Raw genomic sequence first — 26,355 nt, 5'->3', positions numbered from 1 at the left:
CTTTGAAAAATTACTTAAGAGTATTACCAAATACAAACATTATTGGTTTGCACTCATGCAAATGGCTACAAAAAGTAAAGGGCCACCACTTTTGTTTCAATTCTCTACTTATACAATTGGAAAAAATATATCCATTTGCCTATGAAAAGGGTTTCTTCTAAGCAGTGTTGACGTACATCATATATATGTTTATCTAGCTGCTTGGGGGCACCACTACTTCAAACTCTTTGAATGTAATGAGTACTACTGATATATACAGTAAATCGAACAAACATATTAATCAGCCTTAATAATCATAATTAAAAGTGAAATATATTATACTTCCTTTTTTTTTTTGTTTGCTGCTGTCAGTACTGAATGCAGATTACAAGCATAACAGTGCTGAAGAAGTACTGAGCCCCCCTTGGTGAACAGACTTCAGATACTATTCCTGATTCACACCAGCAAAAATGAAATCACCATCAGGACCGATATCAGGGCCAAATTGCTGGCAGGCACAATGAACCACTAATTGCTGGATTCATTAGTAAGACTCATAGTTTGTCCCCATGAGATGCTGAACACTTTCAGCTCCTTTTAAAACCTAGCATCTTATAAATTAAAATTAACAACTGCAAACTAGTATTTCTGTTACACTGTAGAAGCTCAGCATGGATTTGAAGTCAGATCACAAGAATGCCAAAAATCTATTATGTAAAATTAGGCAGATTTTTATCAACCATTTTCCTGTTAATTCTGTAGAACGTGCATGCATCTCTACACAATAGATATTCCATGCTGTTCCTCAAGCCTGAACAATTGGTTAAAATAGTTCTTGTGATGCTGAAAGAAGACAACTGCCTTAAAAAATACCTTTCAAATAGCCCCAGCATCACACTGTTAAGATTGGCCTATTCTTTTCAGACATAAAACAAATGTCTATTTAAGAACACATCCACATGCATTTGCATCACTCAGCCAGAACACATTCACCTCCCAGAAGCTAACACTGTAAGATATGGAAAGAGAGAGGGAGAAAGGGGGAGAGGAGACCTTTAGTCCACCTACTGGCTTCACTAGAGGCAATGAATCCAGCCCTAGCTCATTTCAAGTAGGTTCAATTGTGTCAAAGGTTACCCACAAGCTATTTCTAGATGATTTATAGCTGATGTCTACAGATCTCTTTTTATTTTAATGATAACTTCAATACCGACGTTAAGACATTCTTTGTCTTCACAGAAGTGTATGAGAGGGAAGCTGACATCTTAAAAAAAAAAAATTCCAAGAGGCTGATTCACTATTTCTGAACAGGGCCAGCTCTGGGCAGTTTTTATATCTTATCCAGAGGAAAGAACAGGAGGGAAAAAAAGACCTTCCCCCTGCTCTTTTTTCTCCAGTACTAAAGCTGCTATGTTTTCTGACTTATTCTGGGCACTGATCCTAAGAGCACTGAGTCAACGTGTGTATCACCAGTTAATTATGTTCAAGACAAAACAATAACATAGTGCAATTTCATCGCTTCATTAGTAACAACATATACTTATATAGCCTTATTTTCTTCTGTTTGAGCCCAGAACAATTTACAAAGTGAGTCCCAAATGATACTATCACAAGAATCCTTCTTCCCAGCTCTAGACTGTAATCTTTTGATGGTGAAGAACAATAGTGCAGAAAAAGCTGTAGCAAGACATCCTGCATCTCTTTGAAATTCTAGATGTCATGCCTGTATAGCCTTTAACAGTTTTTCAACTTAGGGATTATTATTTTTAGCCTCAAAATTTGGTGTGTGTGTACACTCTTGTGTGAGTGTACACAAGATCAGCGTGCACACATGCATGTTGGGCATTCTTAATCTCTATCTTGAGAGCACCAGCCAGTCTTCTCCAGGTTTGATGATGGAATGAAGCCATCAAAGGTCCTGCATCAACTGCATGAAGATACAATGGGATAGTGGAGGGGTACGCTCTAAACCTCTCAGGTCAGGAGAAGCCTCCAACGCTTACTCACATATTAAAAGACATCACAGGATCCCCCAGAGAGAGGTACTTTGCATCTCCAGCCAGGGTCTAAATATTGTGAGACTTCACAAATGAAACCAGGTTTCTGGCACTCTTCGAACATTTTGCTCATTTTGCAATGAACACAGAAAAAAAGTATCTGTTCAGTTTGTTCTGGTCCATAGGCCTCTGAATGTCTCTGCAATTTTCTCACTTCGTCTAGCCAAAATGTTGTGGTTGTCATCTTTTTTCACAAGCCAGCCCCAATAAACTTTACTTGTTTGGTACATTGGTGATTCTCCTGGGTATTACAACACCACATCATCCTGATTATGAGTTGAAGTTCGCTGGAAGAACTCATTGTAGACAAATTCTTATTACCAAGGCTGTGAAATTAAGGACAGTAAATCCAGATGTAAAATGTAGTGGTCAAACAGTCATGTGACACCATTTTAGCTTCTGATATCGCAAATGAAATGCTACTTGACATGCATTTCTCAGCCAAATGTATGTGTTGCATTTCCCTGACCCCAAATTAGGTCCATGCCTTTTACAGAGAACACTGAAAGCATAGGCTATCTATACATTTATAACGAATAAAAAAGCAAACAGAGATGAATTAACTCATCCTGGAGTTTTAATTGCTGACTCTATTTTCAGCAGACATTAGAATAAGATAAGAGTACCCAGAAAGGGGAAGGTTATTTCAAAGAAGACTCAGGCTATTAGAAACAGGCACAAAAAGGGTCATTTCGATTCACAAGCAAAGCAGTAAAAAACAATGGAGTTTAGACCAAAACGGCTTAAAACTGAGGCAACCAAGAGCAAAACTCAAAATATATTAACTTACAGTGGTAAGCTAAAGTCTGCACAGCTCTTAGCATGGTTCAGGATAAAAATAATCACTGACCTGGAATGACTGCAGCCCTTAGAGAGCTACCTTTGGAAAGAAAGAAAATCACAAGGATCTTACATTAAAAAATACTCTCCAGAATAGTTACATATATGTATGTTTTCTTCCTAATTGGACACTGAATTAAAATGACCTTAGTAATTCTGTCACTGTATGCCTCCCTTTTCTGCTACAGTGCCTCATAGTTTTCTCTGGAGCATTTTGGAGGAATAAATGTACCCCTGAAACTCAACTTTAAGAAGCTTTTTGTGCCAGTTTTCCTGTGGATATGTCACATTGAGTTGTGTTTGTCACTGCGTAACGCCTGTTGTGTTCTGTTAGCCTGAAATCCTGTAACACGATGTGGCTGATTCATGACGTGACATGTCACTGCCTAGCATGTCAGTTGAAAGCCCATACAAATCCATGTGTTACATCTCCACACACACTTAGCTCTTAGAAATGGCCTCTTATTTTAAATCTACTAGCAGGTGCTGGCACATCCACTCAAAAAAGTTTAAGAAGCACTAATAACTTAATGAGACACTCCAAGGTATATTCTTTATGTAGCATCATGATTGGAAATTGGAAAGCCTTCTCTGCAGCGGTCTCCTAAGTGACAAGGTCTTTCTCTTATATACTCAGCATGTCAAGACATTGAGCAATCTTTTATCAAGGACTTTTTTTCTTAATAATTTATTTTTTCCAAATATGCCAGTCATGGCATTAGCCTATCTTTCCTTTGAAAGCAGCAGGGGAAAATGTAGCAACTGAAATGAAATGGACAGAAACTAAACTCATTCATTAGTACTAAAAATACACATTTGAATTTGTCATTCGACATCATTAGTGAATAAAAACACATGATTGAGATCAAAATATTTTAACTGTTCTCATATATTAGCTTATACCAAATTACCTCAAAACCCACAATATTTGTTGCTTCAGTTTACCTGCCTCTAATGTTCCTTGGATGTTCTCAGATGTTCTGTCTGGATACTACTAAAGCATTTTTACCAGGAGATACTATGGTAGAAAGTGTAATTTTGCTGAGAAATGATTATGAGTCAGTAGAATTGCCTGGATGAAAGTCTTCTATGACTCTGGACTGCAAACGAATGCCACTTGATTTAAATAATAACTCATAGATAATGTTTTATTTGGTAGCTACTTTTGAAGCCTCTGAGATAGATCAAGTTTCACCCATGATAGCCTGAAGCTTTTTATTCATATGACTCCAGGAGCTAGAACTTCAAGGAAACTACCTGTTATAAAGTCACAACATGTAGTTACACTGCTCTGGGAAATGAGTACATTCTAAATTGCTGATTTGCACACAGTTTCTCTGAAACCCTTTTCCCCACCATTTCATTTAACACTAAACAAGTCAAAATGAACTTTGTAGAATAAACATGTTGTTCTCAGAAGCTTCACTGAAATATTTGCCAAGCACTTCATACCACTCCAGAGCTAATACTAACCCATAATAAACTGCCTCTGAAAATAAAATGGACTCCTCTATTCTGCTGCTAGTGTTGCTTCTATTCAACTATCCATTGCTATCAGGGATTACAGATTAACATGTTTCAGCTTAAAAAAAATAGCTGTAGAGCTATGGTAATCATTCAACACTGGGTATAGAGTATCAGAAAATGTATTTCTTTAATGCCAAGCTTGAATTGCATTCTGTCTGAATGTGTAAAGAGGAATTAATTTCAAATTTAGTACATAACATGGAAGCAAATGACTCTTCTGCAGACAAAGCAAGCAGCTTCCAGAAGCAGCTAGACTGATCGTATTAGAATCAGAATTAATAACAAATGCTACCTCCCAAGCTGAACTTCATGTATTTCTCTTCAAGGTTAGTACCCCTTCCACAGCAGGAACAACCTGCTCTAAGTATTTTCCAGCTGCAAAAAGGTGAGGATGTTCAAGAAAAACACTGCAGACAGAAAAATCTAACTTTTCTCTTTTTCATTATGCAACTCCAGATTCCACACTCTCCTTAAACACTTTTCTGCTATTTATGAGATAGCATGATCAACCAGGAACATCCATGCAAGAGCTAACCTGGTGGCATTAAAAAATACTCAAATGTGTGACATTTATTTGGGAGCCCCTCAGCCTCACAAAATACTGCTCTTTCTCACTCAAGTAATCTGTTCTAGGATGGGCAGAACTGTTATACAGCTTTGGCAGAATACAATGCTAAGTTCCAGAATAAGACAAAGATCTGGAACCAAATGTCATGTCTCAGCACTGCTGAGCGCTGAAGGATTCTGAAATTGAACTGGACTGAGAGTAACATTGCATGGTGCAATAGCTATGTCTTCAGCATCAAGCCACTGTTGTGGATCATTTAACAAAAAAGAAAAAAAATCTACCTGCCCTATACTCCCATCTTTCCAATTTATTCATAGCAAGTAAAGGAAGGCATTAGCAGCAAAGAATAGTAATGAATTAGTAAGAAGCACACACTGCAGATTTGTCATTACCACTTCACTTTACATCTCTGTTGCTCCCCATCTGATTTCTGAAGATCTCTTTCAGAAATGCTGTGGTATTGCTTAATCCATGTAACTTGCCTTTGTTTTCTGAGTGCAGATATCAGAGCGTGTTTCTCCCTCCCTCCACCCCTTTTCTCTTCGTTATGCTTTCTTCTGAGTTTCCATTACAAAAAACACCAACTGAGCCCACTTGAGTGCTGATTTTCTAGCAACTGGGCTTGAGAAACAGGCTAACAGGCTCCTGCCAGAGAGACACAGTATCAGGAAATATAGCTGTGGAGAGTTAATCTAAAAAAGTTAATCTAAAAAGTTAATCTAAACTCTCCATGTATTTCAATTATTTTTAGGGAATTAGGGGGTGTGGGAGACAGAGAGAATTCTGTGCAAGTCTCTACAGTTGCTGCTGCTGCTGCTTTTTAGATACCACCATTAACACTGTTCTTATTGTTTAGAACGCACTCACTATTTTAGAAGAGCATCTTAAGAAGTTCCATTAACACACATCACTTCATTGTGCTCTGGCAAATGGTTTAAAGTCATTGTTTCCATGCCTGAACATCATATACAGGAAGGAGAACAAAGAAGAGAATAGTCCTAAAGATTCTGTCATCAATTCTACATTTTGTTTTTATGGGCAGCAAAAGAAAAAGGTTTCCAGGTAAAGAGATATTTAGCTACAAACTCTCCATTACGAATGGACACTGATGTTAAAGAAACAGCACAGCAGCAAGTAGCATAGCACAGATAACGCAGATGAGGTCTCAGTTTCCAGTTCCCTATACACTGCTGCATCCATTCTATGACGTTTTCCTTAATTATCTCACAGCTACTTCTAACTTGTTGGATGGACTGACAAGGGGATTGAGAAATACAAATGTAGTGATACAAAATATTCTAGTGCTATTCTTGCACTTAACAGATTCTCTTACAAGGAGCATATAAAGAATTATGAACAGCCCAGGAATTCTCAGAAACACAAGAGCCTTGCAAATCTGCCAGATAAACCTTTTGTTTACGTAACCTCCATGTTGTAGCAGGAACAATGCCTCTTACAAACTTTAATGAGAACTTTGTTCTTCACACTAAAATACCTCAGTACTCCCTTTACTGAAAGTAAAAATGCCTTAATTTCCTGCTGCTTAGATAGGCATTCAGCAGCTACTGAGCTCTTAAAACTGATAAAGAGGACAATAATTGCCAATAGTATACAAGGTGCAAAGGGGAAGTTTCAGACAGGATCTTATTTCTGAACCCGTTTGCAGACAAGAAAAAGAGTTTAGCCCCGTCTAACACAGGAAGTGACACCATTTGATCACCTGTCCACAGCAATGATTAGTCATCTTTATAGCTGACAAACTTCCCAAAAATATTTGGTAATACTAAACAAAGGGAAATGTTTCAAAAGGAAACATGGTTATCGTTCTGCATTTGAACAGTAATGTAGCTATTATTTCTAGAGCTGAAATTCTTTTTTGCAACATGCTCAATCATGAAAAAAAATGTGATCAGGACTGGGAAATGTAAGGATAATAGAAATCTGTGTGTCTACTTATCAGCTAGCCTTTTGCAATAGTCATAGCTCGATGTGTCAAGCAAGCTGATGCAACTATGTACATAATGGAGCCTAATTCTTCTCCCCAACATCTCCCTAGGATGAATTTTTAAATTCTGTGCTATCATACAAAAGACAGAAATATACCCAGCTGACAGGGCTGCTTAGGGTAGTCAGCTAAAATGAAGTTCAAGTCAACAATTTGTTTGAAGTAGAATCAGAAATATCATCCAGATGAGTGTTTTTATTACTAGGCAATTTTATGGCTGTTTTCTCTCTCCCTCCCTTCAGATACTTTTTTTTTTTCCTTTGTATTCTTATTCTGAGTCAAGAGATTTTCTACTCAAACTGGAAAGTACAGTCTCATCCCCCAGTTTTGACTGGAACAAGAAAATCCCCAAACAGCTCCCTACAGCTTACTTATTTTTTCCTAATAACACAGCCTATGGTGTATTTGATTTAAAATTCCCATATCCAAGGCCTCCAATCCTTTATTTTTGTCCCTGATTTACCTGATCAAAAGTCATAGGTGGATGTTAGTGGTATGGCAGTATAGGTTGGACCTTCCCACCAATGTTCTGCTACACATTGTTGCCGTGTGACAGATGGCAGCAGAGGGGCAGTCTGACAAAATGGTGTCTGACATGGAAATGCGTATGAGGCAGAAGTGTGGCACTGAATTCCTTCAGGCAGAAAAAAAACAGCACCCACTGACATTCTTCAATGCTTGCTGAATGTTTACTGGGACCAAATGGTGGATGTTGGGTGATGTGCTTCAGCAGTGATGAATCATAGAATCATAGAATTGCAAGGTTGGAAAAGACCTGCAAGATCATCTAATCCACCTCCCATTACCATTGCTACCACAAGCACTAACCCATATCTTGTAGCTCCTCATCCAGACGCCTCTTGAATACTGCTGGGGATTGCGACTCCACCACCTCCCTGGGCAGCCATTCCAGTGCCTGACCACTGAGAGAGAAAGTTTTTCCTTATGCCTAACCTGAATCTCCTCTGGTACAACTTGTGGCCATTTCCTCAGGTCCTATTTGTTGCCTGGGAGAAGAGAACCCCTCCTCATCACAACCTCCCTTCAGGACATTGTAGAGTGTAATAAGGCCTTCTCTGAGCCTCCTCTTCTCCAGACAACAACATGACAACAACATGAAAGACAATCTACATTCTGGATGGCCACAAAGACTTTTACAAGCAAGGCATGCAGACTCCTGTTCATCACTGGTGAAAATACATAGTTAATGGTGGTGACTATGTTGAAAAATAGTGTTTTTCACACTAGTTTGCTCTATCAAATAGTGGAAATGTGCTCTTTGCATCTGTTTCAATTTCCACAGAAGTGAACTAGGAGGCATTACTTTCAAAGTGACCTATAGCTGGAAATCGAATCAACAGTGACTCAGCTGAAGTTTTACATGTAGGCTTTGGACTGGTGAGAAATGAGCAAACATGCTGCTCGTCCCTTTCTGTCCTTCCTACGCTATAAGAAGGATGCAAGACACAGCTGATGCATGTGGCAGAAAATGTCACAAGATATTCCTCAAATTGGAAGAACTTCCTCTAGAGAATCTCTGGCCATTTTAGAGCCAATCTGTCCTGTGGTATAGGGGCAAGCTCCAAGTCTTTCAAATGAGATTCTTCTGCTGACTATAAGTGACATGAAAAATTTTCAATCCAGTGTTTGCTTAGGTGATCGGAGGGATCACATAATATGAGCATAAATCTTCAATTAATTATTCATACTGATATTTATCTGGATATTGCAGCTGAGTAGAATCTGACTGTGTATATCCAACTGCTTATTGCTGTTTCTGGCTTGACTGAAACACATTTCCTTTCCTTGTCACAACTCCCAGGTGCTACTGCTGAGCAAATAGTAACATCACTGCCAGAAGTATTTGAAAAGAACAAAAAAATTGATTTGGACAATCCATGTGTTGTTGCCATTGATGGAGACACAACTCTGAGTAAGGTTAGGGTTGAGGTCATAACGAGGTTAAAAGAAATTAGCCCAGGAATTCTCTCCTGTCGCATTTCACAGTGAAGTGGTCCTTTTTTCAGCAGATGCTACAGACAACGCACTGTGCTCTATGAAGTACTGGGAATCATTTAGCTACATTTATGAGCTACACTGAAAATTCACTCCAGAAATACTGTACTTGAAAGGCTACGTGGAAAGGGCTAGGACAGTACATCACACAGGCACTAGAATGGCATATTTATACCTGCAACATAAAAAAATGAGTAGGACTGAACAGAGCCCAGGCTGTTTACAAGTGAGAGTAATGTTGCTGTTCTTATTCAAGAGCATGATGTACCTCACTTGATTTCAGTGAAGACGGCAACTATTAGGTGAGGATCCAGGTACCATGGTAAAGGTCACTGCTCAGACAAACATATTTACTATAACAGTGCCTCCCCTCCTCCCAACCTGGGTACTTCTGTTCAAGCAAAAGGTTTGAAATTAATCACAATATGGGTTGGTTAAGTTATCCTGCTAGTCATTATCTTCACCTTTGTCCATCGTCTCCTACTTATTTGGGAGTGTGCAACCACCTTGAACACCCAAGCTGAGAAGCGTGCAAACATTTACAGGATCAAAGACAAAATGTGCTTAAGACAGACTTTGGAAATCCAGCACAATTTGGCAAACTTAAAAGATAGTTGCTTTTCAAATGGGTTGTGGAGGAGGCCTTGGTAAATTTGAATGGTATGATTAGCATACCGGCTGTTTTTAAAACTGCTCAAGAAGAAGCTGTGTTAAAATCCATTTCCGCAAGACACACGCATTTTCTTTTGGACTGAGTCCACAGCTCTGTTTCTTAAATCAATTTTTTTGGCAAGGAGATTTCTTCTTGGAAGAATGTACGACACCAGTTCAGTTTCCTAACCAAAACTTGACAGAATGTGTACAGCACGGCATAATGGCATCTCTGCTTTACGGTTTCCTAAAAGTTACACTACAGAAACCTAGGAAGTGAATTTGACTATTCCAGGTCACATCTGTTGAAAGGCGGGTGAGAGAACAGAAGAAGCCAGGTTAGCCTGCCCAGCACAGTGTTCAAACACTGGTGAGGGCTGCTGATAAAAGGTTTGCCAAAATGGGAGTTGCCAAGGTCTTAAAGGAGTTTTGGGGATGTGTTCAAGTCTTACTAGATTTAAAGGATGATCCTTGGCAAACTCCCTCTGATGCTTCTCAGCATTTCTAGAGCCAGCAGTTGTTCCATCTGCTGCTGAAGCCGACTTTGAAGAATCCTTGCAAAGAGCAGCATACTAACTTTAACACTATACAAGAGGGAAAAAACACAGCTTTTCAGAGTGACCTAGATGTTTGCCAGGAGCTTGACACACTCTCAGGTAAGGCTGTCTCCTTGTCTCCAAACACTTGAGTGCATTTCCAATGCTGCGCCAGTGTAAACTGTGCGCTGAAAACAAAGATTCAGCAAACAGCATCTAGTGAGAGCTTGTCTAAGGCATTAACTGTTCATTGTGGAGGTCTGACATGCTGTAACAGTGAGAAAGACCACCACAAACTTACTTTGTGAACCAAGTTGATGCTGGTGTTAATTAAAAAAAAAAGGCTAAACAGACAAATATGGCCTGGCAACAGATTAAAAAAAATTGATAAAAAAAATAAGAACAAACATTATGTTTTTGAAAATGTTAAACACTAACATGCTCTGCAAAAGCCAAGGAAGACCCACAAAGACAAAGAGGTGCTTAGTTTCAACATACAAGCTTCAGTTTCTGCCACTATGAGGGATTTGCCAGCATGTTTTCTGAGCCAGGCCATGGCAGTATTGTATAAGCTTTATTCTAATTATTGTAGGCTTTATAAAGGTTCCTTTATCATTTAGTATTATAAATAATTGTGTTTCTAGGCTGGAGTTCAAAGCTCAGTATAGCATTCGCACAACACCACAGGCGGGTCAGGTGACCTTTCTCCAATTCTCCTCTCTCTGGTGCTGAGGACAGACAAAGTGGTATGTCTGTCATACGCCATTACCATTAGAACAGAATCTTGTTCTTTTATTACAACTGAACTCCGCCGGATTTCTCAGCAGGAATGCTAAGTGAAATCAATGTCTTGGATTTCCAGGCTGAGCTTGGAGGTCACAGTCACTCTATCATTTCTCAGCATTATCCTTTCTCTTTCTCTCGCTCACTCTCTGAGCCTCCAACTGGCACACAGCAGATTGAAAACAGCATGCATCACAGGGCTCACGCTGCACAATTTTACAGCCTTTTGGAGCCCCCTTCCTTTCCTTGTGGCCCACTCTTTTTTTTTCAGCAATCTACAAGTAAGTTTTGTTTGTGTCCTACAAGACTGCAAGCCAGAGGCACTGGGACACTGAGGAGTAAGAGAAAGCAATAAAACACAAGAGAGAACATAGCTGATCTTGACAGCTGCCAGCAAGACAGTTGTGCTTGACATTACCCGTACATACAGAAGGCTTTAAAATTCCACAATTGCCACAAAATAAATACTGTGCCCCCTTAGACCTCACCAGAAGTCCTGCGTGCACACAAGATCCAAAATCAACACGGGGATGTTAAGTGCACTGGGTCTAGCAAGCCACTAGCCACACACAAAAACCCCACGTAAAATGCACAAAAATCTCATTAACCATAGACACAACATTCAGGAAAAAAGTACCATCAGGCACTGCACGGCTTTGTGATCCCAGCTCTACAGAATATAAAAGGCCAAACCAAGGATAAACTTCAGGAATCCAGAAAGTCTCTATAGAGGAGAAAAGGAAAAAATGTCGACCTACAGACTGATTTGTTAACACAACAGCTCCTGGTTCCACACCATCTAATTTATCCTTGGACTCACTGAGCTGACAATGGTATTATGCAATTGTCTGGTTATTTTTAATCTGGGCTACTTTAGTGTTAGGGTAAAAAACAAGACACTATTGTCAATTCAAGGAATCTTTTCTGACATGCTAAAGGACATGGACAGTGGGCTAGAGGACAGTAAAAAAATTGAAAGGACAAATTTTATCAAGCTCTTGCAGTCACCCAAACGGGACTGCTTCTTCCCTGCATTCCTCAGCTAAATTCTTCCTAACTATTTTGCAACAACTAGGAAGTGCCATTCAGTTTTGACTGGTTACTTTTGCTTGGCTGAGGTGTACGCTGAGCACGTCTTCCCTTGGATGTAGTGTTTTTTTATAACTACAACTGGCTAAGCACTGTCAGCGTTATACAGTTGTGACTGCAAGCTGCTAACTCGACCTCTTAAATGAGTACAGACCTGATTGCCCAGCTATGGCTAAGACTATTCATCAGACTCCTTTGCTGTCTAAGCAGATCTGAGCTTAGTCTGCAACACAACACACACTGCCTCAGAGACTTATTCTTCCATAAACGCCCAGTGGGCCCTAGGACAGGATCTGACTACCTTTGAGATACTGTACTGGTTTCTAAATTGCAACTGTACTCTATTCCAACTGTAGTTTGGAGTCCTGAAAGGAAATGGCAATTGTGTGCTGGCAGAGGAGGCCTGTCACCCTGTACACTATCCATTACTGAAGATGGAGGGAATCACAGTGTGATAGCTAGGGTACTGAAAGGGAACTCACTAAGACTATTCTCTTATTTCACACAGGCATCATGAAAATAAAGCTGAGAGACACACAGAGAACGATCAGAAAAAAATGTACATGCAAGTCTCAATACTGTCAGGAATGCTATGCCACAGGGCCTTGTACAGTACCTTGCTTTTGGGTGGAGGGCTGTTTGTGCTCTTGTCTGTGTGGATGCTGGTAGGTGATACGGCAGCACCGAGGTTACCCTGGGATATGCCAGGTATCTTTCCTCCTGGAGATACTTGCATTGCAGCAAGTTGGGCAGCATACAACTGCTGTAAAAACAAAAACAAACACGCACACAAAAAGAGACAAAGAAAGAGAGAGGAAAAAATCATCAATAAATAATTTTCTAAAAACTTCTCCTATTGCAGACTTTATCTTTACATTCTGATGGGTATTTTTTATTTGGCAGACTGGCATATTCCGAGTCAAGAATCATTATCTCAGATTTTGTAATTCATTCCTCAGGGGATGAATGACAGACATCACTATGAGAAGTGTCCCAGCCTTCACGTGCAGGGTTTCAAAACAAGTAACAAAAGCTAATCTTTGTGCCTTGCCTGAACCACTGGGCAATCCTTCCTTTCCTGAGAGGTCTCAGCTGTAACAGCATCTCCAACAATAATATGCATTATTTTCATGGTGTGAAATTCACACCATGTTTAATATGTCAGTCTCTGTGCTACCATTTTACATTTCTTTACATTTATTTCTGTGATTGTCTCATATGCATAGGCTGTAATGTGTTTGGGGCTGGGAATGACAAAATTTTGTTCTGTATTTATTGTAAAAGTCCACTCTCAGATGGGCCCTGGAGCACCAATACGTATAAATATAAAAATACTGTTGGTTACACGCTGTCAATTAGCAATTGGAAGCTCCAGTCAAGATTAAGAACTCTTTTGGTGGAAAATGGAAAACATATACAGAGTGGTAACGTTTTACCCCTTAAAACCAAACCAGTGAGGCACTTTAACCACTTACTTGAATATCAGCATGTGACTTTAAACAGTTACCTGTTACACTGCACCTAAAGTTTCACAGACAGTGGTCAAAAGCAGAGAGACAACAGGGAAACAGGCAATGCCTGGAAGCTCTGTTGACTTCTCAGTAAAAAGTGGAGACAATAAAACACGGTGGACAGCAATTGTTGATGCTTTGTGAATAGTAAGAAATTCACATGAAGCCAGATAGAAGTTGGATGCCTGAGAGTGCAGGTAATGTTACAACAAAGACCTTCAGTCCTCAGACTCAACGACTGTATTTTCTGTGCTGTGCAGTACATGTGTAATGTGTAACACTGAGTAGTGGTGCACTCTGCCTAGAGGTGGTAACAGAGCTTCTGAGATGCAATGTGACAAGAGATAACATGCAGGAACATGGAAGTGGACATGAAAAACATAAGATCTTCAATATGGCTAGTCTAAGATAGTCTTGTTTGTGTTGCTTAGTTGTTGTGCTGTGGTTTTTTAATTAACTGCATATGCTGATAAAAGAACGAAGGTCAGAATGGAGGACGGAGTGGAACACTAACCATTCCCAGCAAATTTGAAAGAGAAGAATGAGGATTCAGTGTAATAAGCTTAATGACAGTATTCCACATGGAACTGTACAAACGGTAAAGAAACAATCCTCATGAGAGTTCAGAGTATGTAGGTCCTGTAGCAAAGACTTAACCAGATCAAATGAGGAAGATTTACTGTTCCAAGGCTAGGACAACTCAGTGGAGAAGAAATGAGTAATGCATGTACATCATCTCAACTCTGGACTTTGTTCCATGGTTTCCTGTACAAACTCTTCTCCTCACTGGTAAACAATCTTAACCCTTTCACGTAATTAAAAGCATCCCATTTCTACTCCTATAAGTGTAATCAGGCACCAAGTTCTTACTTACTTCTTTTTCACTCGTTCTATTCTTTTCAGACTTCCTATTCCTTTCAGTTTTGAATCCTTTTAATCTCTTCTTCTACCCTGATCACTGCTTGTTCCTTATTTTTCTGTACTTCTTAATCACCATTTATCCATCTCTTTGCTTAGTCTCACTCTCCTTCCCTATCACCATTCATTCATCTGTTCTCTCCCTGCCTCTTCCTCAAATTTATTTATTCATTTATTCCACGTTACCCTCAGCCAGCCAGAGCCAAATAGATGCAAATCAACTACAGATAAAAGTCATCAAAAACAATCCAGCCACAAATCAGTCACAGATTCAAATGCATGTATTTATCAGTGGAAGTTCATATCCCTTCATTCTTTCAAAAAAAGAATAAATACAACAGGGAGAAAGGAACAGGGGTTTGTGTGAACCAGAGGAGATTGCAGCAGGCAGTACAAGGAAAATCAACTTAGCAATATGTACGAATTAATATATCAGAAGGGCAACAGTTGTTTAAAAAATAGGGTGCATGTCTAGGGAATAACTCAATATAATCAGACTCTGGTCATGATAGAGTAGATCAAGATTTTGCCTTTCTTTTGCTCCCTACTCATGAGTTGACAAAACAAATTGAGGCAACTATGCAAAAAAATAAAAGATAAAAGAAAGTAGAATGACTATTGAGCAGGAAAGGTTCAAGTTTGTTGAGAATCTATAAATTAGGTATTGGACAATAAGTGTAGCACGGAAATAGAAGTAAAACCAACAACATTAGTTCAGACACTTTGAGACCTTGAACCAACATTGATAGGCCACGCAGGGTCTGACCTATTGAGAACACTCTTCCAGAAATTTCTGTAAGCCTCTGGGGCAGAATTTTCAAAAAGTGAAGAAAATATCTATCCCAACTAGCTTTCAGCCTTCATATGAGGTCCAGAGAATGAATAATTAGAACTAAGTCACATGAAATACTTGCATAAGATAGTAAGATTCTTAACAACAAGAGTATCATCTAACACCAGAGCTCACTGAGAAATATGTTGCTCCTCCTTCCAGTACCGTCATCAATCACCTTTTTGACAACATTTGCAAACAAGATGATGACTGAATAGGGATCCAGGAGAAAAACCATCTTTTTAGGAGATAAGTGGAATATATGGAAATTCAAATCACTTCATACACTTAGTTAAGGGAATATACCTCAAGACAGATTTTCATACAAGAGAGTTGAATGGAGTAATTTGGAAAGAGGGGTGGAAGAAAACCTATAAAGCCTTCATTTATGCTTTTTACAAACTTAATCCTCCTGCTATCAGGTTCAGCATCTCACCTCTATTTAATTAATTTAGAAAATTAAAAATAAACATTAAATAAAACCTTATAAGAGGTCTCTTGTTAGAGTAACCTCTTATGAAGTCCCTTCCTAGTACACAAAGCAACTATTCTACTGAAAAGCAACGTCAGGCCCAGTTCTGAAGCAAAAAACATCTATCTTACAAAACTCTAATGGTCTGATTTCTGTTTAACATTAGAATTGCTCCAATCATTAAAAAAAAAAAAAAAGACAGAAACATATAACATGCAGTACATTTCTTATACTGTCAATATTTTTGAGCTTTGACATTATTGAATTTCTCTGCTAATAGTTAGCTGCTATAGGACACGATGACCTTTAACTTATACCCAAGGAAAGTGCACTGGTGTGACCAAACGCTGTGAATCAAGACAGCTAAGTGACAAGAATCTGTGCATTCATTTCACAAACAAATCAAACTCAAACAAAAGAGCATTTCTACCTCACCATCAGGATTTCAGTAGTGTAGGAATCAGTCTCTCTTAAAATATCTGACCATCATCTAAAATATATCCGTCTATTTTTCACAGTAACAAAACAAAAGATTGCAAAAAGTGAAATGAAGTTATTGCGTATCATTGCTGTAATACACTGTTCTTGAACCTCTCAAGATGTACATCAAAGAGGTCCTCCTCAAACCACTTACACAACCTATAGCGAACCTAAAGACCCAGTCTCAAATTCCAGCATTCAAAGAGTCATTTTGCTCCACTACAATTCATACAGGACTTGCAAACTGTAGACCGTTGACTGGTTTGCTATTACTAAGGTATTTAGCTGAAACTAGTTGAAATCAATGAAGCACCACAGCTTTAGAAAACTGTTTTTTTTTTCCTACTATACATAAACAAGGATTATAGTCTGCTTTTAATAAGATAGATAATATGTCTTCAAGGAGGCAGAACTGGGTTTCTGAAAAAGCAATTAAAAAGTAACATCTATTGTTCGCTTATAACTACATAACTATGCTTCGGCTCCCCTGCCCATGTGTAATATTGCATGCCTTGTTAATGTTTTCTCATTAACCTCTTATGAAAATCTGTATGGAAGCAAAATCATCAGAACAAAAGCATGATATGATACATTTTACAATGAGCAGGAGGTACAGTTATTTTTATAATATTGCCCCTCTGTTCTTCAGCTATTAAACAAAAATTTCCTATTCTCCCTAGGTCACCACCAAAACCATTTATAATTCTTCCAATATATTAAACAGAAATATTCAGCTGAACTCTCCAAATGGACTAGCTCTAACAGCTCTTGGCTTGATGACTCTGTAGTACATCAATAGCAAAAGCCTTAAGGTTAGACCGGTTTTGAAAACTTTCCCCTTGGGCATTGTTGTTACATGTTAACAATGCTCATTACTGCTTTGAGGTTACACTAAAAATGAATTCTTGTTCTATTAATACAGAAAATGAGAATGAGATTTAATAGCAATTTTAAAAAGGGTTGAACAAAGTGTTAGCAATTACACAGACAGAGATAGCTGATTCAAGCACCTATACACATTCAGTTTACTGTATTATCTCTTATTAAAATATTTTTATTAGTGAACACTAGAGATTAAGAGCTGATATTAAAAAAGGGAAAGAGAGAGAGAAAAGCAGGTGATACTTGAAATCAAATTGGTTACTGTGAGTTTGTTTCTGATATAAACTAATTCCTCAGTGGAGTAAGCACAGAGATGAATTTACAAAACACTGTGCTTAAATATTTGAACTGTTGAGTGATCCAATACTTCAATTTCAGTATCGTTCTAAGACCTATCATTAAAAATATTCACATGAATGGCCCTGTTTTGATTTCACAGCCTTGATGGCTTTGATTTTTGCATAATCTCAGGGAAAAAAAATGGTATAAATTGAGATTCTCTCATTCAGAATGCACTGATTTAATTTTCCTTACCTTAAATTTTGCGCTTATATAAGGAATGCAAAGTGTTTGATTATGGCAGAGAGAATTATTTTTGGATCTGTTCAGTTTTGTTGTATTTCTGTTGATTTTTCTTTAATTATAAAAGGTCTTAAAGAATTAGAAGAAGAATTCACTTAAACATTTGACACATCCTACTCTAAGATTTTAAAAGTAGAAGCAGTGTAGAAAAAAGATAACTATAGAAATTTAGAATTAAGGCTGTCCTCAGCAATGGTCAGTAGCAATTATTTCTGGATCTATAAAAAAAGTTCTTCATCTCTCTCTTCATTATATAACTAAAAGGTACAAATGCCAAATTCTCATCTTTTCTGTCTGAGTTTCCTTCAAAGATTCTCAGTTCAACACATTTCAAAGGATCACACTAATTTGTACGTTCAAAACTTCGGCAAAAGCTTTAAATCTCATTTGTTTGCACCAACTGGGAGATTTTCAGAAAACAGAGATGATACGTAAACACAATTCTAATATGCTCCTTTAAAATGTAACCCACCAAAAAAACACTGTGAAGTAATTTTACTCAGTTCAGTGCTTGATGTTGCTAGCTTTTACACTGGACTATTTTCGCCTTATGACAATGTAACTTGAGATCCTGAGATGAACTTGTTTTGTTTTTATTTTTTCTTCATTAGAATCCTGAATAGAGTTAGACAATTATTATTGTTCTACCTACTGAATATCCATTCCCTTTAAGAAATTGCCCTGGTTCGCAGTGCAGACCAGGTGTGCACTGGTCTGATACAGACTCTTAATGGTAGAGGACCTTGCCTGAACTAGTGTTTTCTTTATTCACCAGGTGAAAAATAGCAAGCTGGATGAATTTGCCCAAAACCTGTGAACCAGACAGGGACTAAAGAGGATGTACTAAGTGTTGAAAAGCTAAACTGTTCTTCTCTGAGGCCACATTAACCAGTCAACTTCTGAAAGCTTCCATCCTAACCATGCTTGCCATTTAGTCTAGGGAAGGGAGAGAGGTAAGCAAATCATGAATCATGAAAGAACAATAAATATTTGAACGTTAAGACTGAGCAAATTAATAGATAAGTAGTGTGCTCCTTTTAGTCAGGAGTTGTTAACACTTGGCAGAACTGCCTAGAGAAATGGTGGATTCTGACTCTTGATGCCTCAGTCAAAATCAGATGTTATTCTGAAAGATAAACTTTAAACAAAGAATTAATTATGCTCAATAATATTCTACATCTTGTTTACTCAGACTAGACAATCCAATAGTCCCTTAGGCCTTAGAAAATCTGAGACTTCCTTAGAAAGAAATGTTAAGAAAAACAAGTTCTCATTAGAAAAACTGTAAAGCATTCACAAACTGAACAAGGCTTCATTTATACGCTTACTGCATGCAAGTTACAAACACAGCCTTGTAACTACCATCTCTCTCATATTAGAAAAACATTACTTTTAGAATCAGTAACCACAAGTCTCCACAAAATATGATTCTGGTAGCTGATCTCTCTGGTTCCAGGCCCAGAGTCCTTGTTCCTGAGAATAATCCCACAGTAGTCAACAGGACTGCTCAGCCCATACCATGCTGAATGTGCTAGTTCTTTTTTTAATTTGAAACTTCCATGGCATGATCAGCTGGGGATCCCTGGCATCCAAAAACAAGGCTAGAGTCCAGGTCACTGAAAAACTGAATGAATTTTAAGTCTCAATTTAGACTAATAAAGACTTCTATCATCACTGCAGTACACTCCAATAGTGCCTGTTTTGCTGGTGAAACAGAGGATAAAGTCAGAAATATAGGTACAATTTGTGGTGTCTCTGAGTTTTGTTAGAAATAAAGTTTCCATGGGTAGGGCAATCATTTTAGGCAAAGTACAGCTATGTTCGTATTTATAGGAGCTTTTATAGGAAAAACAGTAACCATTCTACAGCACTCTAAATATGCTAATAAATTCAGTATTCTCTGAAAAGTATTTGTTAATCTATCAGTGGTAATGCTAGTCAAATTCTAACAAGATAAGAACCAGCACCCAGAACATTAACTGACCATTCCTGGTCACAGGAAGGCTGTAGGAAACTCGTGATTAGAGCCTAGACCTCATGGCTCCTTTGTCCTGTGCCTCAACAAGAAGACAATCCTTCCACAGGATGTAACTGTAGGAATTTATCTATAAACATTTCCTATCAGAGGCTAGTAAAATCTACTAGTTTCTGTGATAAAATATCATTGTAAATTGTGTGTTTTAAGATTGCCTGCTCTTTACAAATCAAGATTTTTATTTTTTTTAACTGGAAAACTGCCCAAGTGGCCTACTTATTCATATATATCATGTTCACACCACATGACAGTAATTGAAATAGAGTGACTATAAGGAATGCATGCTGGAGAGGAAACTGGATAACATCTTCTGGAAAAAGCTTGTTGGATGAAACTTTGCAGATGAACAGTGTTCCCTTCAATGAAAGTAATTAATATTGTATATTAAAAAAACTAATTGGCCAACAATTTATTTTTAGTTGTAGTGTACTGTGCATCAGCAGAATGTTACTCTTACTGCTACTGCTATTACATATTTCCATGTCAAGAGAACTTTTTTTGTTAAAACAAAGATAAAAGCATTTCTTTGAAGTAAGGACATACTTTTGTCAGCATATTTAGTAAGAAGAATATAGTCAGATGGGCAGCAGCAATCCAGAAGACCAACAAACAACCAGGCTGTGTAACTTAAGAATAGGCATTTGTTTTGTAAACTGCAGTCCTTTTATCATAAGCTGACTATTCTGTAATGAAGATGAAGTGTTTGTATGAGGGTTCCACATGGAGACTTCTATCCCAGTACAGCTTCTCCAAATTAGAAGCCTGAAATGAGCAAAGTGGCACAGACATTATATTCTTGTTGGAAAAAAACTCCCTACTGCCTATTTGTTTACCACAGGTATATTTCCCAAGAGCTTATTATTTGATATATCCAGATTTTTGGCAACTACTTCCAAGCACCTGATTTCTGTAAGTGTATTTTCCCATTTGAGAGAGTAAAATTCTGTGAGTGGCCGTTTGACAAAATACTTATTTCATATTACATTGCTTCACTTGACTGGTATTGTATATAATCATTCATTGTTATCCATTAAGTGACTAGAGTAGTTAATAAGCAAACACTGCAAGCAGAATTATTGTAAATAAGGTTCTATATATTTCAGATTGCTGAGCTATAATTAAGGCATTTCACTATTTTACGCACATCTCCTAAGCAACTATTTCTCCAATGTTATTTATACACTTTCTGTTTGCATTTTAAGTTGTTGTATTCAACAGGGAATTAAGTCAAGAAAACTCTATGCCTGCTTTAAGACTGACACTGATTTACTTCAGATCTGAAAACTGTTTCTCCTGAAGAGCAGAGCTCACAGTGGAAAGATTAAGGTCAATTGCATTCCTTATTTTGATAGCACGAATTTGTTCACTGGAATGTTGATATGGCATTAGGTCCTTATTGTCTGATGATTATAAAATTTCTCCATGAACTGTCTTCTCCCCTCTTCTTCAGAAATAAAGTTGAGCAGTATGAATTTTGCACTTCATATTGAGCACAGCTCTCACCCTGCTCTAGAAAACCTCTTGTGAGATGCTGTGATAAGATTTCTGCAATACTGAAGTCTCTCATTAGAGGTAGAAAAAGGATGATAATCAGCTACCAAAAGCACCAGAGCCATGTTATCAAAGTATAATTTGGGGCAGGAGACGAAGAATAAATTAAATAAAAATAATTTGAAAAAATTCACATGCATATTTTTGCATGTGTACTTCCTAAAGGTCCTCCATGGATATAGTCATTTGTTAATGACAGTATCAAATACCGAAATGCAAAATGTATTCTTTCTACTGTTTCCCCAGTGACATAAATATTTCTGAGCCTGGAGAACCATGCAATCATATCTGTTGTCCTTGAAAGTATAAATTAACATTGTTCCTTCATTCTGATGTGTACAGAAGCTCAGTGACATCCATTCAGATCATTCAAAAGCTTAACTTGCTCTTTTGAACTGAGCTGTATTATCTAGTCAAAGGGTCTGGAAAAAGGCACGGGAGAGAGACTGACAAACTCTTAATCCATCATAAGCAACTTTCAACACAGCTCACTTTCGCAGGCTCAGAGAGCCACAGCTACTTTCTTCCATTTTGGGTAGAGACGAAAGATTGTGACATTTGTGCCTTGAAGGCAAACTAAGGACTGACTGCATTTGAGCTGCTTCCCTTGTACCAAGTCTCCCTGAAAAGAACAGATAGATAAAGGAGGAAGAACGGGTAGAAGAAGAACACTGAAATGGAGGGACTGATGGTGAACAGAGCATCTGAGCTGCAGAAGAAAGCATACTTATTCTAAGAGCTGAACGAAAGCAAACTGATTCCTAGAATAGTTTTGAAGTATTTTTTTTTCCCTTTGCCTTCTTCCTTATCAGGGAGTGCTAATAGGATGTGACATGGCCTCTTTATTCAGCTGAAGTAGTTATTTTTATTTTTATGTTATTTTTGGAGGTGAAGAATCCACCTACCTTTCATGCAATTTTTGTTCATGTTCATTGCCTTACATGCTCACCAGCAAGGAGCTCTAGAAAGCTGATAAGTTTTACCTTGTCCTATGGGATCCTATTGTGAAGTCAATATGGGGCAGCAGCTCGCTTTCCCAACAGCATAATACAAAACAATTCTGGAAAGTTCTATCTCATATGTACGTTTCCTCCAGCTTGACTCCTCTCTTCTCTAACATTTCTAGGTATGACTTAAGTCAAAGCTTGCAAAAAAGGTAAATTGCACTTACTAAACCCATAAGAAAACCGTAATTCCAATCAACTGGCCCAACTTTGATCTAGAGCCTCACTGAATCAGAGCAAATTTGATCTGTGTTTCAAATGAGAAAATCAGCTGAATTTTGCTCTGGTTTTCATCACTGAGTTCTATGCACTTTTAAACTCAAAGAAGTGCCTAACTTTAAACTACCTCTATTGCTATAAGCTGGATAACTTTGATGCTTAAAAACAAATGCATGTTTGTTGAAGGATGCTTGAGATTAGAAGATGGAAGGCTACGAGAAGGAAATGCTGGAGTGTGTAGAGGAGAGCTGAGAGAGTACAAAAGCAATTAGTTCCTTATTTTTGGAGTTTTCTCATCATATAGAAGTGCCTATTTAATGAAATGAAGTAGTAGAAGCAAAACTGAAAAGCTGTTAAATCTTTTAATTCTTTGATTTTATGATAAAAATGGGTTTGGTCTGTAAAACTGCCCCTCCAATGGAACCCATAAAACTCCAGAGAGCTTAAAAACTTCTGCGAAGCTTTGGCACAAACTTCTCAGGAAATAACATCAGAAACTGTTTTCTGTTTCATCTCATTATTTCCATGCTTCCCATTACTAATGTAACGGGAAGAGTGACACTTTACATATTCCATTAGGACACATACAGAAATCTAATTCTTAATTCTCAGAGATCTTGTTTCCCCAAAAGTGGTCTCCGAAAAATTCTGAAATCCTTTAGGATTCAGTTTTTGACTCTCAGCAAAGTCAAAGCACAGACACTAAGGTCCAATGACACTGCATGGTCAGATTTCAGCCCACACATGAAAAAGCCTTAAATCTAGCCTGGAACTCACTCTAATTTGTCTCTTCTGGCACATTCTGTACTCAAGTTTAAGAAGTTGTAGGCATAACATAGCATGACTGAAGGTCAAAGGGAATTAAATTTTTAACTTTTGTTTTCCTCACATGCTATGCATCACCCAAAAGTAAAAAGTTTATACAGACTTTGGAACTTCACATTTAACTCAGAGGGATTGGATGGGTAATTCTAGTCTCACCAATTCACATGGATAAAAATATCTGTTAAAACCTCATATTCCTTTAACAAGAGTGCGCATTCTACTTTTCAGTATCAAGCTGACCAAGAGAAACTATGTATAGCTCTAGAGAAGTGTGCCAGATCAAAAACTCTTGTGACCAGAGGATCTCCATGCAGTTGTCTAACAAGCACTTCAATTATAATTGAACAATGCAAGCTTCTCTGTTTTTTTTTTCCTACTGGCACCCTTTCACCTTGTCAAAAGCTGCTAAGTCCAGTTTACCTGAACAACTCTATGGAAGCATCCTCTCTGTCTTTTTAACTACACATCTTTTGGCCCTAAATCTAAATGGCACAAATGCAGATATATCCTCCTCTCTTCTGTTTTTCAGGGAAAATACGATGTAATTTATTGGCAATTGTCATTTATAGGGCTGCAATACTAACTAGTCTCTTAAGAATCCTCAATAGGCAGGAGGATCCTCCATTCTGCAATCACTAATGCATATTATATTTACAAAAGCTCTATAATTCATTATTACGCCTGATACATCAATGACTCCTTATTACAATTGTTTTTTATAATTGTTGTGGTGAGGCATTGGATAAATTTTTAAAACAGACATAACATGTAGATTCCTAAGTGAAAGTGGGGAGTTCTGAGAATTTTTCCCTTCATGCCAATTTCTTATGTGGAACTTTTCATAACACAAAAATGGATCTGCTTGACCAGAAACATTAAATTCTGAAGTTACTGTGGAAAATTAGGAGATATCTTTCAATTGCTAAAAATGTGGTTATAAAAAGAGCTAACCCACATTTTAAATTATTCAATCTGGAAATTTGGACTATGCAGAGAAAAAAAATGATTTTATGTTTTAGAAAGCAGTATCAAAACATTAAACTATTTTCAATTCACAACAACATCCAAAATTGATGTAAAATCAATTTTTAAATTGCTTTTGGCTGAATAGTTGTCTGTAAAGCAGAAGAGGTGGGAGCACCAAAGAGAGTGCAATGGAAATACCAAGATGCTCTTAACTGTACTCACACAAGCAAGAACTGCTATCATGAAGTAATAACATTATCCAGAAATCTTTGTTCATTACCTCATTCTTAATGCCATCTCATTTCACTTGAGTTACTTGAGTCTGATGATGGGGTTAATGAGAGAAGAGGTGTTTAAGTGGGTGTGAATTAGGGGCACTGCTAAAATAGAAGCTATTTTTACAGTTCCGTGTTTAATATGGTCTCAAGCTCAGTAATATATATATACATTTTTTTCAGGTAAAACATTTGCATGTTCCAAGGCTTACAGTAACTTTGGCAGACTAAGGACAAGGCCTAGACATATTCATATTACGTAGAGTACTACAGAGAGACTCATGTTTCTATTTATTTTTTCCCTCCATCATTTTACCCAAAAGTCTAACACAGCAGGAATGCTAATGCTTTGATTTCTTACATTTAGAAGTTTTCCCCAAATATTTGGATATTTAGTTTCCACAGCAGAAAGTATCGCCGATAGTCTCTTTCCCCACCCATCCTTGTACTCTGCAAGCCATCTTCCCATACTGTGCAACACTCCATGACAATACATTCCAACATCTGCCTCCTCATACAACCTATTTGATTGACCCTTTTTATGCTGCTCCAAAACTGGCTGTTCTTTATAGTGGGAGGTTGAACAGTACTCATTACATCTTCAGTGAGTGACTGGTAAATATATCTCAATTTCGAGGAAGACTGGGAATACTGAGCTGGGGCCTTGCTCCCTTCTCTCTATTTAGCAGTGATCAACTCCATACAGTGCTCTACTTGATCACTAATAATATGTCACTTTTCAGTCCAGAACAGGGAAGGTCCCTTGTTGGCCCTCCCATCTATCACTAATATATTAAACATTTGTGCCAATAACATTTTTCCATTGCAAGTATTAACATTACCCAGGGTTTGTGACTCCAGCGTGGGAAGCATGAATAATGCAAGAAACAGCACAGTCCTCCATTACGCAGGGACACATCTTGTTTTTGCCAAAGTCAGCAACTGTAAAATATCTCTCAACTTCTCCAGCTCATATCATGGCATAACACAGGTTTTTGGTCAAAGTGAACACGTTCGCTTTTATTGAAGGAGCATCTAGGGTAACTTCAAAGCACTTTGCAATATTGCAGGCATTGAATACTATTCTTACTCTCACCATCTATCTTTCCATCATGTATTTAACAGCACTAGCATGCTGCACAACCACAGTAAATTGTCCAAAGACATTTGGCAAGAAAAGGAGTGAATAACTCTATGAAAACATAGAGAACCAATGCACTGATGAGCACAGCAAGGTGTCTCCTCTTCCCAAGGACAGAAAACTCAATTGACACAGCAGCTATGTGTACTTGGTGGTTAAAAAGTTGCCCACAGGGACTCCAACGCAATGTCTTTCACAAATTCTAACCACTACAGAAATATGAAATCCTTTGAGCTTGAGGTTCATGTCCTACCAACAATCACAGAAATATTCTTACTTTACTGTCCTGTTACGTGCTTACTAATTGGAATTGCCTGGGCAAATGAAAAGAAGGGAAATGAACCACAGTAGGAAAGAGACACTAAGCAAGTGGGGAGTAAGGAGTAAGCAGGGTATTCATCTGACTAGATCTGAGATAATCACCCTGAACTCCTTTTAGAAAAGAAGCAAATGGAACACACAGTTTCAGGCCAGATGAATTGTACATCGTAGGCATCCATTGCTGAAGCTGATTCTCATCCTAACTTGCTGTAAAAAATCAGAAGAAACTACTCTGAGCTCGGCATCTGTGTCTCTTTTAAGTTTTATGCTAGCAGCTGAATTCTTAAAAA

General features: G+C 37.9%; 1 protein-coding gene across 1 annotated transcript in view; it reads right to left on the bottom strand.

Moving 5' to 3' along the window:
• LOC100539388 (transcription factor SOX-5) overlaps positions 1-26,355 on the bottom strand; it is a 68,972-nt gene that overhangs the window by 26,989 nt on the left and 15,628 nt on the right. The window contains exon 2 of the mRNA XM_019611512.2: positions 12,668-12,814. Within this exon, the coding sequence (XP_019467057.2) occupies positions 12,668-12,814 (147 nt within the window). The remainder of the gene's footprint in view (positions 1-12,667; positions 12,815-26,355) is intronic.

This window comes from Meleagris gallopavo, chromosome 1 (genome assembly GCF_000146605.3).
Source record: "Meleagris gallopavo isolate NT-WF06-2002-E0010 breed Aviagen turkey brand Nicholas breeding stock chromosome 1, Turkey_5.1, whole genome shotgun sequence".
NCBI lineage: Eukaryota > Metazoa > Chordata > Aves > Galliformes > Phasianidae > Meleagris > Meleagris gallopavo.
This window is presented reverse-complemented; position numbering and strand designations above follow the sequence as displayed.